This window comes from Lissotriton helveticus, chromosome 5_1, assembly GCF_964261635.1.
Source record: "Lissotriton helveticus chromosome 5_1, aLisHel1.1, whole genome shotgun sequence".
NCBI lineage: Eukaryota > Metazoa > Chordata > Amphibia > Caudata > Salamandridae > Lissotriton > Lissotriton helveticus.
The window spans coordinates 3,039,953-3,057,565 of record NC_136065.1 but is presented as its reverse complement, the minus strand read 5'-3'; the positions used below and the strand labels follow the sequence as shown (position 1 = coordinate 3,057,565).

The 17,613-nt window shown below is 46.6% G+C and overlaps 1 protein-coding gene across 1 annotated transcript in view; it reads right to left on the bottom strand.

Moving 5' to 3' along the window:
* Positions 1 to 959: 959 nt before the first annotated feature.
* Positions 960 to 17,613, bottom strand: part of LOC144754045 (proteasome subunit beta type-9-like) — a 66,422-nt gene continuing 49,768 nt past the window's right edge. Inside the window, exons 4-8 of the mRNA XM_078641557.1 lie at positions 14,076 to 14,205; positions 9,304 to 9,445; positions 6,418 to 6,946; positions 4,648 to 4,889; positions 960 to 1,102 (exon numbers count right to left, since the gene is read on the bottom strand). Coding sequence (XP_078497683.1) covers positions 6,819 to 6,946; positions 9,304 to 9,445; positions 14,076 to 14,205 — 400 coding nt within the window. The 3' untranslated portion in view covers positions 960 to 1,102; positions 4,648 to 4,889; positions 6,418 to 6,818. The remainder of the gene's footprint in view (positions 1,103 to 4,647; positions 4,890 to 6,417; positions 6,947 to 9,303; positions 9,446 to 14,075; positions 14,206 to 17,613) is intronic.

Below are 17,613 nucleotides of genomic sequence, written 5' to 3'. Positions count from 1 at the left end.
CTATTACATTTGTTTTTGTTCTTTCATCTGGTCTCTGGAAGGAACGTGTAGTTTTGAGAGCTGTAAGGTAAACTTTTCATTCTCTGCTCCCTCTGCGTTCGGCCTTCAAATGGTGTCAGTGTTTTTTTGTATAATAAAGAGCTATGCTGTAGTTGAACACTGTTTCTTATCAGCAGCAAATGGGTTCCCTCTGTTGTGCAAAGCCTCAATAGCTGCAACAGGTATAGCGCCGTTATCCCACCCTGGAGTCACTTGGCTACCTGTGCAGGACTATGAAGTTATTTTGACACCATAATGAGCAGGGAACCTCTCCCCACACACACACACCCTTTTTGTCCTCATGCAGGGTTAACTGGAAATCGTGTTGTTCTGAATATGCAATAAAAAATGTATATGTTTCTCTGCATTAGTCAATTAGTGGTGATTTCCAAGGTTTTAATGGAAATTGCTCTTTTCTTGTTCACTGGCTGATATCATTGGAGATTGTTGATTCGTTGGTAAACTGACAACATTTTTAGGGGCATATTATCAAGAAACGGAGTTAAAATTATCGCCGCTTTGGCGGCAGGAAACTGCCGCTAAAGCGGCGATAATGGGCTTGATAATATGCCCTTGTTAATTCCCATAGAAGCCCATGTTCTGGTGTGAACATGGGCTTCTATTGGAATTCTCTACGGCATATTATCAAGCCCATTGTCGCCGCTTTAGCGGCATTTTCCTGCTGCTAATGCTGCGATACTTGTAACGCTGTTCTTGATAATATGCCCCACAGATCTTTCATATTGTTGGAGTTAAAAATGTTGAATTGATCTTATTGTATCAAGATTTATTTGTACTTGTACGGTCTTTAAAAGTTGGAAAATTGTTGGTCAAAAGAAAGTAATACATGTGCAGCTCAGATCAGTTTTTTCAGTCTGGCATCTGACCCTCACGGAGGGTAAACACAGGAGTAAACTGACTTTTTATTTTTAAATATATTTTTATTAGCATTTTGATAAAACGCATTTCCATTCAAAGCACAAGTGACATGACATGCCAAGTCCTTTTCCATTGGCTGAACGACCCACCATAAATACATCTTCACCATCACTAGACATGGCTCCTATTTATTTATTTTAAGGTTTTATAGAGCACAAACTTGACCCGAGAAGGTATCAGAGTGCTTTACAGATTCATAGAGTAGTACAAAAGGCAGGTCGTCACAGGAGACCTGTACATCAGAGAGCTTACAGAGTCGGGGGACATAAGGTAGGCAGGATATCACACGAGTACTGTACATTGGGGGATATGAAAAACTATACATCAGGGCTTTTTACAGAGTCAAGAGTCATACAATAGGCAGGATATCACACAAGTACTGTACATTTGGGAGGAGGTGCAGGGTACCAGCGGGGTGGGTGAATACAAGGAAGCATTATAATCATAGATTACAGATGGTGTATGATGATTACGTGGCGAGGTCGCAGGATAAGGCAACAGTCTCTCAGGTGGCAGGGAGCAGGTTTAGCCAAGGAATTTACCCATGAGGAAGGATTTAGTCTATTTTTGTAAGCGTGCCAGGGAGGGGATTCTTCTGATGTCGGGAGGGAGGGAGCTCCAAACTCTTGGTGCAGTCCCGGCGAAAGCCCGATTGTAGGTTTTTATTTTCCTAAAGCGTGCAGACCGGAGTAGGAGGGCATTGGCTGATCGTGAGTTTCTGCTTCCTCCAGATATCACAAGCTTCTGTGCAAAATACGCAGGGGAGTTAGTGTGTAAAGCCTTGTGCGTGATGCATGCCAGCTTAAGGTCAATCCTAGCCTCGAGGGGAAGCCAGTTCAACGCTTTCAAGTGAGGAGTGATGGGATCAAATTTTCTGGAGCCTGTAAGTAATCTGGCGGCTGCATTGAGGCAGGCTTTTAAGGAGATCTTGGGTAAGCCGGAGAGTGTGGAGCAACCATATTCCAGCCGAGAGATAACTAATGACTGGACTGCAAGTTTTAGGTCGGGAGCGTCTAGAAAGAGTTTCAGTTTCCATAGGTAGCTCAGGTGGAATCTGGCAGATTTGGCCATTGAGTTGATGTGGTCTTGCATGTTTAGGTTGTAATCCAAGGTAATTCCCAGAGATTTGGCCGAGTCTACAATGGTCGGGGGACAGTTTAAGGCTGTTATAGCTTTAATCCAAGTCTGGATCTCAGAGTTGCTTTTGGGCGGGGAGATTAGTAGGAACTCAGTTTTCTTAGCATTGAGTTTGAGTTTGTTGGAGGAGAGCCATCGGACGGTCAGCTTCAGGGCCTCATTCAAGGTGAGGATCTCCGCAAGAGATGAGATTTTTATGTAGATCTGAGTGTCATCAGCGTACATATGGAAGGAGATATTTGCAGTGCGAAGGACTTCGGCAAGGGGTTCTAAATAGAGATTGAAAAGGGTGGGGGACAACGTTGATCCTTGAGGGACTCCCACCGTGACCACGGAGGGAGCGGACAGTTCGCCATTGATTAGGAATCTCTGAGATCGGTTTTGGAGGTAGGAACTAAACCAATCGAGGACTGTGCCATCTAATCCCATCCTCAGTTTGAGGCGTTCGAGTAGCATCTCGTGGTTGACCGTGTCGAAGGCCGAGGATAGATCAAGGAGGATTAGGAGACAGGTTTTGTCTTGGTCAAGGGCTTGAAGAGCGTCATCGACAATGTGGAGCATGGTGGTTTCAGTGCTGAGTCCCGGTCGGAAGCCGGATTGGCAGTCGTCGAGAAGATGAAAGTTGTTGATGTGGTGACTTAGCTGTATTTGTACACACTTTTCCAGCACTTTGGCCAAGAGAGGAATGTTGGAAATTGGTCTAAAGTTGTCTGGGGAGGCTGGGTCGAGCAACGGCTTTTTCAGAATGGGGACGACTTGGCCTGCTTTCAGCGAGGCCGGTATTGATCCCTGCCGGAGAGAGGCGTTGATTATCGCAGTCCAGCTGGGAATAATAGATTTGGTAATAGTGGCAAGACAGTTCGAGGGGAGTGGATCATTGAAATGGTTGTTCAGGTTCAAGGTGGAAAGGATTTTCGTGACAGCGTCTTCATCGTAGGGTGCGAATTCGGACCAGTGTGCTAGATTCTTAGGTGAAGACCATGGTGGCGGGGGGGAGGCGGAGGGTCATGGTTCGGTGGGGGGAGTGAGGCAGCCTTGAGTTCGATACCTAAGGATTTAATTTTGTTTGCGAAAAACGAGGAGAAATCATCGGATGAGATGAGAGACTTGGGGGTTTCTTTCGCTGTTTTGGACAGTTTGTTCGATTGGAGTTTGACCATCTCAAAGAGTTTGCGTGGTCTGTTCTGAGCATTTCCTAATTCCGCCCTGAAAAACTCTTTTTTAGAGTTGACGATGTTCTTGTTGTAAGTATTTCTGGCCTGGCGAAGAAGTTTTAGGTGATCTGCCGAGGGGTGCTGTCTCCAGATTCTTTCAGTTTGTCGGAGGGATATCCTCTCGTCGTTGAGAGAACCAGTGAACCATGGGTTTCTATCTTTGACTTGAGATCTTTTTAGTTTAAGAGGGGCTAGGTCATCTAAGATGTTCGACATTGTAGCAGAGTAGTGATCATTGAGGTCACTGACCGAAGAGATGTGGGGGTAGGTCAGATTTGCAGCGGATCTCAAGTTCATTGAGGTCTAGGGTTTGGTGTCTCTGACCCAGCGTTTTGGGAGCACCGGTTGTGGTGTCCTTGTCTTGCGTGTGCCAGGTAGCAGGAAGGCGATGGCATGGTGGTCTGACCAGTCGCAGGGGTCAATCGATATGAGCTTGACGGTTGTCTCCTTAGAGATGATCCAGTCTAGAATGGCCCCTTTCGAGTGGGTTGGGAGAGGGCGAGCTTGGGTCAGGGCTAGTTCGGCCAAGAGGTCTTTAATGGCGTTGAAATGAGTATCCTTAAGGTCGTTCCAGTGCAGGTTGAAGTCACCGAGGAAAATGTCTTTGGTGTTGGGGGAGTACTTAGCCGTGATAATTTCCATGAGGTAGTTAGTGAAGGGTTCGTTAGTGCCTGGGGGGTGGTAAAAGATGTGTAGGTTGCATAGATGGGTGGTGTTACTGCAGACTGAGAGGGCTAGATATTTGCAGGAATTAGTGGTATCCGTTAGAAGCTCTGTGACAAGGAGGTTCGAGCGATGGATGCAGGCGATTCCGCCACCTTTTTTGTTATGTGGTCTGTCTAGCCTGGCAATGTTAAAGTTGGGGGGGACTAAGAGGTCTAGGCATGGGGATGATGCGTCATTAGCCATGATTCTGTTAGAATGGCTAAGTCGGTGTTGTTGTTCAGAATGAGAGCAGCGACATCGGCCGCATGCTTTACTGCAGAACGGCAGTTGATTAAGAGACCCGTCATAGCAGGGAGGGGGGTGGTAGCAGGAGTCGGGACAGACAGGGGTACGGGTGCAAGGTGCTGATTACCCTTATATTACAGAGGGGGGGCTGATCTGTAGGGGTCAATAGCGACCGTGCAGACGGGGTGTGCGGCACTCGCGTCTGGGAGACAAGGAGAGGTAGGGGCTGCATTATGGTCCTTGAGAAAATCCTGGATTTCCTTTTCAGTGAGGTCTAGTGGATTTGTTGTGAGGAGGGAAAAGTTGTAAGAAAGGGCGAGGTCAAGGGTTTCCTCCTCAGATAGACAGCTAGTGTGCTTGCGAGTGCTGCCCCAGTAGCATACCATATGACTGGTCAGTGCATCAAACTGCCATAGGGTAACAACAAAACAAACAAATGAACTTTCCCGCCCTCCCCCCCCATGAGTACATTGTCATGCTAGAAATCCAATCTGATGATGCTCATCCCCTGCCTCAAGAACACACAAGTGTAGAAATACACAAGCATGCAGGCAAGAAGGCTGTTGTTTCAGGTCGCTGCTCACAGCCCTGTCCTTTCCCAGCAGACATCTAAACAAGAGTAACATTTGGAAGGTTTCAGAAACCTAATACGGCAAGGAAACAGTCTCAACACACCAATGAGTCACGGCAAGGACCCATGAAAATTGTGAGAGCTTTTTATGGGTCTGACTTGAGAAAACGCTACAAGATGTTCATTGTCTGTGGGTCCCATGAACAGAGATGCAGACTTGTTACTGCTTAATTCCTAATTTGCCCTGCCTCATTGAGCCAACTTCTGGGTATGAGGCTGCTATAAGAAGCTGGAGACTTCTTTTAATGGGCTCAGTGTTTATCACTGCCACCAAATGAACTTATGATAAGCTAAATTGGGCATTTTTTTTTATAAATGTGGCTTATAAGTTTGGCCACTCTCATATTGTGCAGTTTTACGCTTACTTAACCTCAAAGTCAACTATTTAGGGATTCTTTTTAAAGCCTGCCTGGCAGGATATGCTCTGAGTGGCCATATCCGCTCGGAGTTGAACTTTCAGCCAGTAAAAAGGAACCGAGCTTTCATGGATCCTTGCCAAAGAAAGAGTTTATATGAAGGGGTGGACTGGTCTATCAAAGCAATGTTTAGTACAACCTAGAACTTCCCAGGCACCAAAACTAACAAGCATTGGCATAGCCAATAGGTCTCGCCTTTGGGACCTTATATACTCTTTAGTTATGCAGCACAATATTCTTGGTGCAACAACATCTACTGTTGCGTGGCTAAACACTTATACGGTCCCAAAGACGAGACGTATTGGCTATGCCAATGCTTGTTCTAAAAGGTGCCGAGCCTGGGCCAAGAACCGCAGCTACCCACATCACCAATATGGATCTATATGCGAGGCATAATCTTGATGTCTCCACATTTCCTTTTTGGGCCTTTCCTCCTGATGTCAATAAACCAGAACAGGTGGAGTTTGTTAATGGAAGAATCGCCTCGGACAATGCTAGAGTCTTTGGACGCTGAGAAAGCATTTGACCCCCTCTACCAGGATTTTATGTTAAATGCCTTGTATTGGTATGGTTTAGGTCATATTTTTAAATATGGTTTCTTTATTATGTGAAGCTCCCTGTGCCTTTGATGTTGCTTGCAGTATTATTTCATCCATATTCCACACTGAAAGGAGCATTGGGAAAGGCTGTCCTCGGGTTCCTCCTTCTCTATATTTTATCTGTTGAACCTTTTCTAGCTAAAATCTGACAACATTCATATGTTGAAGGGTTTTGATCTGGCTCTATGGAAGTTAAATACTCAGCTTACGCGGACGATGACCTGCTTGATATGAACAATCCTGAGCATTCTTTAATAGCTTTTTATGAGGAAGTTGAAAACAATCCTTATGTTTCTGGTTATAAACTTAATTCAAACACATTTGGTGTAGCTCCTTTTAAACAAATTTTGTTTCAAAGACCTTTAGAAATTATGATTTATTTGGTGTAAGGAAAAACTTAAATATTTCGGAGCCTGGTTCTCTAGGTCAGTTAATCAGACTTTAAAATATAATTTACAAAATGTCTTGAAAAAAATTAGTCTCCTTTATACCTATCTTGGTGGGGCAGATTGGATTCTAATAAAATTATGATTTCACCAATAATTTTATATCTTCTTTCGATGTTGTTTGTAATTTCCCAAAGTCTATCCTTTAGATCGCTATTTTGTTGTCTACATTTTTACTGCAAAATGGAAAGCCTAGAATTTCTCTGTATAAATAAAAATTACCTAAAGAAAGAGGAGGAATAAAATTCCCTAAATGTTATTGTTATTATGATGCTTATCTTTTTTTGGATCTATAGTTATGCTTTATGTACTGTACTGTAAATTCTTAATACAATAAAAATGTATACAAATACAAAGACTCTTCATGTGCTCTATTCAATGGAATGTTTGTATTAAAATGCTTCTGAAATGTTTCTAGGTAAACTGCATCTACTTCCGGGTGAATATCACTCATCATAGAACTGTGGCAGGTCAGCACCAGCAATGATCTTGTGTTCACTTCCTGCCTTGGTGATAGTAACCATGTAGATCACGCCTCCGCTGGAGCCATCACGGGCCATCGCCAACGCTACAGCTGTGAAGAAACCAGAGAGGACACGTGTTAGCACTCCCCAGAGAGGCCATTCGGCACTTCTGAGAGCCTTGTGGCTGTTAACGTAAACACGTCTATGGTTGGAATTTTAAGACATGTCTGCTGGTTTGACAGAAACAGTGACCATAACCGAGAGTGCTTGAAGCTTATGCTGCTACAGAGCGAATCCCACTGGTAAAGAGTGCATAGGAAGAGGCATTCATGAAGTGATTGGTGACCTGGGGCTGTAAAGCAGCAGGCGTAAGACTGATGCAGGCCCTTTAACATTTGCCCATGTGAAAGGACACTTTGGTGGAGTTGCGTTTGTTTTCAGACACACCCCAGCAATGCACCACGTTTGCGCCTACAGATGCGTCAGGAATAATAACATATCTGTAAATCCTTGCAACATGGAGGGTATAGTAAATACGGAGCATCCATGGTGTCGCAAGTAGGGCGCACCTAAAAGTGTTGCATTGCTGTTTTCACGCAGTGATGCAAAGCTTTTCATAAATGAGGCCCAGAGCTTTTAGTATTATCTACTTAAGCCTCTGGTGATCCACTGGACTCCATGCTTACTATCCCTTACTTTGGTATAGTATACACAGAGCCTACACCATGTTGCCTGGCACAGCATTTTTTTTGGGGGGGGGCAGGAGGTGTGGGGCAAGCAACACAACGTCGGAAGGATGGGGCAAGCAATACATTGTGGGAGGGGGCAGGCAACACAACATAGAAGGGGGCAGGAGGGACAGGGCAAGTCACACAATGAGGGAGAGGGAAGCAACACAACGAGGGAGAGTGCAAGAGGGAAAAGGCAAGCAAGACAACATGGAAGGGGATAGGAAGCCAACGGGATAGGGAATACAATGATGGGATAATCAGCAAAATGGAAGATTCGAGCAACAATGATGGGTAAGAGCAACAATGCAGGAAAGGGCAGATGGAAACAACAATACGGGAGGGGACGTGGGGCAAAGGCTGCCTGGAAACATTTACACTCTTATGGAGTGCTGCAACAAAAAGAAAAATGTAGGGCCGAAAGCACAGTGGAAGGACGCTGGGCAAGGAAGAGGTACTTGGGCCATGCTCCACAAAGAGGAAGTGAACCTGGCATGCACAGACCAAAGAGAAACAAGGACATGAGAGTGATGATGAAGCCAACCAATGGTAAGCAACGGGCGGGTCCTAAGCCCCATGTAAGTAAACAAAATGTCTTGCAAGTGACAACACATCCACTCTCTCAGGTAATACCTAAAACCAGAGAGTAACAGAAAGGGCGAGATAAAGCAAGAGATAGCAACAGAGGGGGTGGCGAGCGTGAAGGGGGTGTGTGTGAGAAGGCACATATGTCGGTCAAGTACACCAATGTGGTGGTGACAAGGGACAGAGTACAGAGCTCTGTTATTTTTTATTGTGTTTATGTATTTAGTGAGCAGCAAAACCATTACAATAGAAATAGTGTTTAGAGCTATCAGCTTGCCGGGGACAGTTGGTTGCTGGAGGCGGCAGCTGTCTGCCTGCTAGGTCTCAATATCTTGAGGGTATGCCCAGGAACGATCGTGAGTGTGGGTAGTCTGGGCAGCACTCAATATAAAAGAGAGTGCCTCATAAGGAGGTTAAAAGAGGAAACTCTAAGCTCCGCACACGGGTGTTTGGAAGTATCTAGGACGGGATGACTAACCAAGTGCAAGCTTTGAGCTTGGATGCATCGGGTGAAGATAAGGGAGAGATGTGCTCGTTGGATTGGCCGCCTTCCAGCCGCTATGCAAGTCAGTTCTGCGGCTCCTTTTCAGTACTGTGACCTTCAGTTCTGGCTGATGCTCAGACCAGACGGGACCAGAAAACCTTTGGCTTTAATCAAGAATACTAGTAGGGCTAACCTGAATGTCACTTATAGTGAATGGGGAATAACCATAGCTGGACGGGAGTGGGACTCAGGGACCCGCCTATGAGACACTATATCCCTGACCTCATGGGATTCTGTGTATTGTTTGTGAATGTCTAATTTTACTTTGTGGTCGTATATAAATACTCCTTTTTTTTACGTAAAAGCAAATATTTGACTTTACAATCATTAATCTTTACTACTGCTGCATTTTCAGTGGCAAGTCTGGGTTCACTGCCATGTGTCGGCCTTCCACTGAGAAGCCTTGGACTGATCGACCCGCACTACAACTGAGAATTTGGTGCTGCAGGGATACTTGGCCCGGTAGTAGGTCGGGCCCCGGGACATCAGCGTAAAAGACCTCGACCGCCACCATCGGGCTCAGTAACCCCTGCTTGCTCCATGGCCCTCTGAACGGGGTTCTGTGCTCCGTAGATCACATTTAATAAGCTTTACCAATGCATAAACTTACCGTTAGTTGCAAACTGAACACAGTCCTCTCTGGACATCCCTGGCTTGAAGGCGGAGTCTACGTAGCCATAAATGTACGAGCTCCCGGATCCTCCAATGGAGAAGGGCTGGCGGACGAGCATCCCCCCCAGCGTCCCGTACACCTGGGCGAGGAAACAGAGGCATGTCAGAGCTGGTGAAGCAAGCAAAGGCAATGCAACACAGAGGCACTAGGTCAGCTGCCCGTGAACATTCTGAAGGTGCCTCCTCTACCTCCAAGGGCGGCCAATGAGACAGTGGGGCAGATCTACGAGAAAGTGCCGCAACGTGGCACTGCAAGCCCTTTAGCTGCTCTACGCTGCGGCACTTTCAGACCACAGGAATGTGACATATTTACAAGAATATGTCGCATTCCTGTGCTTCTCCTGCGCTGGTGTAGAAACTGCTGCCATGCGCCGGTGCAGGCACCCTTGCACTATGGTGCAAGGATGCCCACGCCATGGGGAGATTGTTTTTGTGCAGGAAGGGGCACCTTCCTGCACAAAAACAATCACAAGAGGCTTTTTCATCTTTCAATGTGTGCTGTAAAATGCAGCACTCATTGAGAGAGGAAAAAACAAGGAGAAATGAGGGAGGAGCTACGCTACGAATCAAGATGGCCGCGTAAGCTCCCGGCTCCGCTGACCACCGCCAGCAGCTCGATTATCCTGTCTCTCATCCTGACCTCACACCTGATTTTCTTGTTTCTGAAGGTTTACAGCTTCCAAAGGTGCAACTCCGAGATTTCTACCTTGTCGACTGACGAAGATACGCCGTGTTTCCTTTCTCGGCCTACCACCGTGTGGCAGCTGGGGCCTCGATTTCTGGACGACCCGAGTCGGAGTTGAACAACATCGGCCGTGAGACCTGGACTGAGCCCGGTCTCCCGAAGAGTGCCTAAATTGTTGACTTTCTCTGACGATCCTTTGCACGATCCACGCCCGGAACGCTTCATCGTGTCACGCCGATAGCTGTGGTGGGGGCCCGGTGCCCGGAGACCTTGTTGCCAGTCGGGGTCAATGGGCTGGGTTCCTCTCTGACGGCGAAGGTGTGTCCGGCACGACGAGGAGCGCCCATTATTTGTGACCGGCTTGCCTGGCCTGTGACTCCGGAGCGACCGGTCTCTGGGGTTCGAATCCGGCTCTGTCTCCTACTGAGAGGAGATGGAGCGGACGAAAGGCACGCCATCGCTACGGGCCGTCGTGGTCGCCATTGGGGCGCTCCATTCACACACAGTTGCTGTGTTCCGGGCACTGATTGGGAAAGTGGACGGCATCCTGGAACCTGAGGAAGACATCTCATTTGGTTTCCAGCTGGAGACGGTACCAGCGGTGCACTACGTCTCGGAGGTCGAGGTCCCCGGGCATAACCCAGAGTTTATGAATCCTGATGGTCCCTTGTTATGGGCTAGCCAGCCCGAGCCGTTCGCTGGCGTCTTTCGCATTACCCTGCTGCCGCCTAACACATCTATAGACGGTCTTCCGTGTGACTTCGATTTCCTTGTTGATGGCTTCGGATACTCGCTGTTTTTGGACACATTTCCTAGTTTGAACTGTGAACATTTATCCTGTTTTCGATCCTTTGGTGCAGATAAAGACTTTCGTGGACGCTCTGCTTGTTCTATCAAAATGGCGGCTCGAGTGGTAAAGACTCTTCTGATGGATTGTTATGGCCAGGGCTGAACTTTCATGCAGGGTTCTGATATGATACCTTTTCGTGATGCCAGGGTGGTATTTATATTGTGCCGGGAATTGGGCGGCGGTTGATTATCCTATTCTGACTAGTGTATAATTGCTAAAAATTGACTTTATCATGTTTCTGGGTGGTCGCTGTTGGCGGGGGGTGTGGGAGGCCGGGAGTGTGTTTGCTTCTCCTCCTCCGTTTCTTCTTTTCCCTTCCCTTAGGGTAGTTCTTGGGCGACAGGCACGCTGCTAGTGGGGTTAGGCCGTAGCCATTGCAGGGGTGCAGGGTGGGGGGTTAGGGGTGGGGTTTTTTATTTTGCCTTTTTTGTGTTCTATGGCCCCTTTTCTTTTCCCTTTCCTTTTACGAGAGACGGGCTGATTATCTTTCGCGGATCCTTTATTGTCCAGGTGTATTAGCTGACTCCATTATCCTGTAACTCTATGGACGAGGACGTGCGGGTGGGACTGTTTTGCTTGATTCACAACTTACTTACTTCCCTTTTCCGTTGTGTGTACCCGTACTGGGCCTTTTATTTTTTGCATTGATTATTGTCTGTTCATTTCCCCTGCCTGGTCCTTATTTTGTATTCTATTGTGAAACACCTGCTGTTTGTATGCCTGCTCTTGTCTTACTGTTAAATAAAAAAAAATATTTAAAAAAAAAAAAAAACAAGGAGAAATGAAAACATTTCTCCTCGTTGCGCCTCACTACGCCACCTCTAGGGTGGCGTAGCATTCAGACGCATCTCCAGATTTATGATGTCTCGTAAATCTGGAGATGTGTCTGTTCCATGGGTGTTGCGTGGGAACACCCACAGCAACACCCATGGAACGCCCCTTCAGCGCACAGTGCTGTGTGCGAAGGGGCCATATTTACAATCAGAGGAAAAGTCACGCAGGGCGGCTTTACCTGCCCTTGTAAATATGGAGGAGCCCCCTGCACCACCAGTACGTCACGAAAAGTGACGTACTGGTGGCGCAGGGGGCTTGTAAATCTGCCCCATATGTGTATCTGCTCTTTACAGGACATTATTTCCATCACACTGCACGTGTGCACAGATAGGGGTTCTCTAACTCAGATAAAATCACAAATTATAACAAGGCAGGAAACATCACACAATATTAAACATTTCTCTTTTTAAATTGCACTCTCCAGAGCCAACCAGTATCCATCTCTCCGGGGGGGGGGGGGTTTGCTACAAAGCCTTGTCCCCTTAACACCTGCCTCTTTGAAGCCTCCACAGTGAGAGCAGATGGGAACCTGAGTACACCAAAGCAAACACCAAACCCTAGGTACTCCTTGCAGGAGAAAACAACAGGGAGGCTGGAACTTCTGGCCTTAAGTAACATCTGGAGAAGTCAAGGTTTACTCAGGTTGTCTGTGACGTCACTGGAAGGCTCCAGTGAAAAAGAATTCTTGTCAGGTATCCATCTATAATTCTATATACTGTCCCAGGTGTCTCTGTGTCATGTGTGATAACTTCAGCCAGTCCTGGTACTAAATGCAGCCGCACCTCACTTCCTGGGAGTCATAGGTGCGCCCTTGCCATTAGAAGGAGATAAGGAGGGAAGGAAGGAAGCATCGATGGAGCGAAGCAGGGAAGCGAGGAAGGAGGGAAGCAGGGAAGGAGGGAAGCAGGGAAGGAGGGAAGCAGGGAAGGAGGGAAGCAGGGAAGGAGGGATGCAGGGAAGCAAGGAAGTAGGGAAGCAGGGAAGGAGGGATGCAGGGAAGCGAGGAAGGAGGGATGCAGGGAAGCAAGGAAGGAGGGAAGCAGGGAAGGAGGGATACAGGGAAGCAGGGAAGCAGGGAAGTAGGAATGCAGGAAAGGCACATAATTTAGGAGGTGGGGTGGTTTTATGGATAAAATGGGGCCTAATCGGATGAACGCCCACCAAGAGCCTCAGACAGGAAAGGTCCTTTGTGTTTTGGGTCAGACAAAAGTGACGGTGGGGGCAGGGCAGCGGGGGGGTCACAAGGAACCAGAGGTGACCAATATGATTTTCATGCAAACCCAGCGAGAGCTGGGAGCCCCACCTCATTTAGTGTCTTAGTAACTGTTTAAATGTAGGACTCTCCTCGCCACACTCTTGACCTGCCGCCTGTGAATTATTAAGGTGCGTGTGATTTAAACAACAATTAGATTATGTTATTGTTTGCAATGATATTACGAATTTCTTTTTCTTTGTTTTTACTGCTGTGGATTTCAGACCAAAAAAGGCTTGCCCCTAAACTTTGGAACTCTCTTCCTGCCCATGTTCGTGCCCTTTATGACCTTCTGACATTTAGGAAAGCTGTAAAAACTTATATTTTCCCAAACAGTTGTTAACTTTTTTCTATTTTGTTTCCTTCTGTTGTTCTGTTTGTGTTGTGTTCCTTTCCAGGCGCAGCGCCGGGACGCCCCCTAGCTGGGGCAGCTGTGCGCTTACAAATGGAGTTAACATAACATAAAATAACATAACATAACTTACTATGACACAGTACAGCTTCCTCCCCAAAACATGTCTCTAAACGAATAATAGCAGAGTTGATGCTAAGTTCCGCAGGCGCAAAATAACAAAACTAGAGGCTAAACCTTAGTGCTATGAAGTTCCAAAAATATTCCTCCGTTCATTAAACATGAACAGATCCCCCATGACCTGGCTTTCCACATTCATTCCCTGTTTTATAGTCTTGGCGTAATGGTTTATGCATTACCTCTATACACAAAGTCACTGCTGCTCACAGAGTCCTGATTTTGTTTGTTGGACTTTAATAAAACATTCAGCCTCAAAAGGGTGTCGGAAGGTGACGTTTTGCAGCTAAATCACACTACAGGTCTGAAAATAGACTGATATAGACGCCCTGTGCATCGAAACAACAGCTGCAGTTAGGAAGAAAAAATGAGAGACAGACAGACAGACAGATAGGTGGACGGATATGTAGATAGATAGATAGACAGACAGACAGAGAGACAGACAAACAGACAGACAGACAGACAGACGGATAGATAGATGCAGTGAAAGATCTAGAAACTGAGAAACTGATAACCATTGCCCCAAACAACAGCGCAGGCGTGCACTAGGCGTCACTCACCTGCCCTCCGAACCGCCGGTCCCAGCCCGCCACTATAAGGTGTGCCAGCAACTCCTCCTTGTACTTGTAGCAGACGCCCCTCACAAGACTGGCGGCGGCCACCACCAAGGGGGCTTCATCCATGTCCAGGCTAGGAGAGAGAGAAGGCGTCTGTCAACCAAACACTAGAGGAGGTGGAGACAGCTTTGTGCAGAGCAGACCCAGCCTATTTAGGTGCCTGTGAAATCTCCTCCCACCACTCTAAATACAGACCAGGCATATTCAGCCCAACTCTGAGTCACCCAGGAAAGGCAGAACACACCTCACCCCCCTTGTGACTGTCTAGAGCGAATGCACATCCTTACTCCTGGCATTCCAAAACCAGAAAGCAAATACACAAACAGGCAGAGGCACACAGGATGGTTAACCGCATGCGTGCGGGCGGAATTCCGCCCGTACGCTGGGTTTTTCAAAATCGCACTTTACGTGACGAGCTGGGCTCGTCATGAGCGTGCGAGGAGGCTACCTCATGACGAGCCCAGCTCGTCATCAGCGTCGAAGGGGTTAAGTAAGAAAAAGCCCACTTTCTAAACAATTTAAAAAGCATCTTTAATAAAAGTTGTGTTATTAAATTCTGAGTTCAGAGAGCCTAAACTTCATTCCTCTGTTGTGTCTCAATGGAGAGTTATATTTGTGAGCTGTTACAAAGCAATTCCCAAGTTAGCCTATGGAGACAGATAGCCTTTGAACCATGAAAAACAAAACTGGCAGTATTTCACTATAAGGACATGTCACACACACCAGTGCATGTCCAACCTTTCATATACACTTAACCCTGCCCATGAGGGTACCTTGGGCATACCTGAGGGGTGCCTTATATGCAAGAAAAGGGAATGTCATGGCCTGGCAAGTGGGTGCACTTGCCCGGTCGACATGGCAGGAAAACTTGCACACAGACACTGCAGTAGAAGGTCTGAGACAACTTGAAAAGACTGCTTGTTTGGGGGGCACACTCAGTGCTGCAGCCCACTAGCAGCATTTGATCTACAGGTCCTGGGCACACACAATGCACTGTATGAGGGATGTACTCGTAAATCAAATAGACAATCATGGAAACACCAATCCATAAACACAATTTACAGTAGGAGCACTTGCACTTTAACACCGAACAACAGTTAGAAAGTGCGCAGAGCCAGCAAGATGAAGTCCAACATACCATAAAAACAGGTGGCAAGAAAGAAAAAAGACAGGAGAAACATGCCAAAAGGTAACCGGTCAAACAACATATTATTTATTTATTTATTAAATGTATTATTAAATGTAGGTAGTTTTATATAGCACAGGCAAGTCCCGAGGGTATCAGAGTGCTTTACATCAGAGCATGTTTAATACAAATAACGAGTAAGATCACACATTATGGGTAAAATCTAAATTAGACAAAGTTTGAGCGAGGGGGAGGAGGGGTTGCAGGGAAGGCATACAGGGAGACTTAGCGGCTGAGGTCATGTCTTGGCAGTCGGTTGCCATCCTGCTAGTTAAGGTTTCTGTTGAGGAGGAGAACCTTTAACTGTCTCATGAAGCACAAGAAGGAATGGTTTGTCCTGATAGGAACTGGGATGGAGTTTAGGGGCATTGCTATAGAAGGAGCAGGCCAGGGGTTTTGTTTGTAGAGTTTGGGTGGGATAAGGAGTAGGGCTTTAGAAATTCTTAGATTTCTTGACTGGCCTACCATTTTAAGTTTTGAGGGGAGGTAAGCTGGTTTCCTGGTGTGGAGGGCTTCATGTGTGAGACAGGCTGTGCTGAAGACGCAGCGAGCTTCAATCAATTCAGTTCTCTCACCACAGGAGAGATATGATTATTGTTTTTGTTCCTGTGACCATTCTGGCTGCTGCATTGAGAGTGGTTCTAAGTTGTGCAAGGTGTGATTTTGCAGTGCCTGTGAGGATGGCATTACCGTAGTCTAGTCTTGACAGCACAATTGCTTGTCTGGCAGTTTTCAGGTTTGATGGGCAGTAGGTAGGGATTGTTTTGTTTAGAAGTTTCGGGTTGTAAAAGGCTCTCTTCGCACTGTTCTTTATATGGTTTTCCATGTTCAGTTTGGGGTCTAATGTGATTCCTAGAGATTTGACGGAGTTGGCTCGGGTACGTTTGTAGTTAAGGGAGTCTATGGAGTTTAGCCAATCCTGTATTTGGGGGAATGCTTTGACTTTGATATGAGTAGAATTTCTGTCTTATACTGAAAGTTTTAGGTGGTTGCCGAATAGCCAATGTTGTACTTCTTTCAGGGTGGTGTCTAGTCTGTGTACGCCGTCTAGTGAGTAGATTATCAAATAGAGCTGGGTGTCATCTATATATCGGTGTAAGGGGATGTTTGCTTGGTTGAGAATGAGAGTGAGGGGATATCTGGAACGGTGTAGGTGAGAGGACAGAGGCTTGGGGGACACCCGAGTGATTGGAATTGTGTCTGAGGTCTGATTCCTATTTTTATGTGTTGCATTTTGAAGAGCCGATGTGAATCAGTGAAGGACCACCCCTTCCACTCCGATCTTTTTTGGAGGGTATCCAAGAGAAGCTTGTGTTCGACCTTGTCAAAGGCCGCCGGTAGATCTTGGAGTATGAGCAGGCCGCATCGATCTGTGTCCAGGGATTTTTGAAGGTCATCCACTATGTTCAGAGTAGCTGTTTCTGTAATGCAGCCCTTTCTGAAGCCCGACGAATGAGGGTCCAGGAGATTGTGGTTGTCAATGTGTTGTTATAGTTGTGAGAGAACATATCTTTCTAGGGTTTTGGCTAGGAAGCAGAGGTTGGAGACCGGTCGGAAGTTGTTGAGGTCCCAGTTTTTTGAGGAATGGCGTGACTTGGCCGAGTTTGAGTCAGTCTGGCATCACTCCAGTCATCAGGGAGTTGTTTATGATCTTGGACCTGATCGGGATAGGGTGTGGTTGAGTTTTTGTGCCAAGGATGGGGTCCGCAATGTGGGACAAGGGTTTAGATTTGGCCAACACAGCACAAATGTCCTTCTCTGAGATTGGGTTGAATACCCTCCAGCTTTTGGGAGTTTTGATTGTATCCTGTTGAATGATCATTGGTAGGATGGACGTGGAGGGAGAGGGGTGTTGAAATATGACTTTCTAGGAGGAGGGTTTTTGTTGGATGGCTGACTGAGATGTTCAAGAGGAAGCTCTATTTTTTGGTTGTGTGATTGTGATCTTGAAGGGAGAGCTCTATTTTCGTGATTTTGTAATTGAAAAATTCGGCAAAGCTGTTACACTGTTCTTGGAGATCCGAGGGTTCTTTGGTGGTGGTTTGGAGGTTTGTTGTCTGATAATAGTGAAAAGCACTTTATGATGGTTTTTAGCCTGGTCTAGTGCATTTCGAGAGAAGGAGTTTTTGTTCTTTTGTGATGTGTTTCAGCGATCCCTGCTGAGCTGATCAAGGTGGGCTGTGGATGGGTTTGTGTGTCAGAGTCTTTCTGAGGCTCTTAGCTGTCGGCTTTCAGTGTTGAGGTCTTTGTTGAACCAGGATCTTGAGGGTGTTTATCATTCTTTTCAGTTTTAGA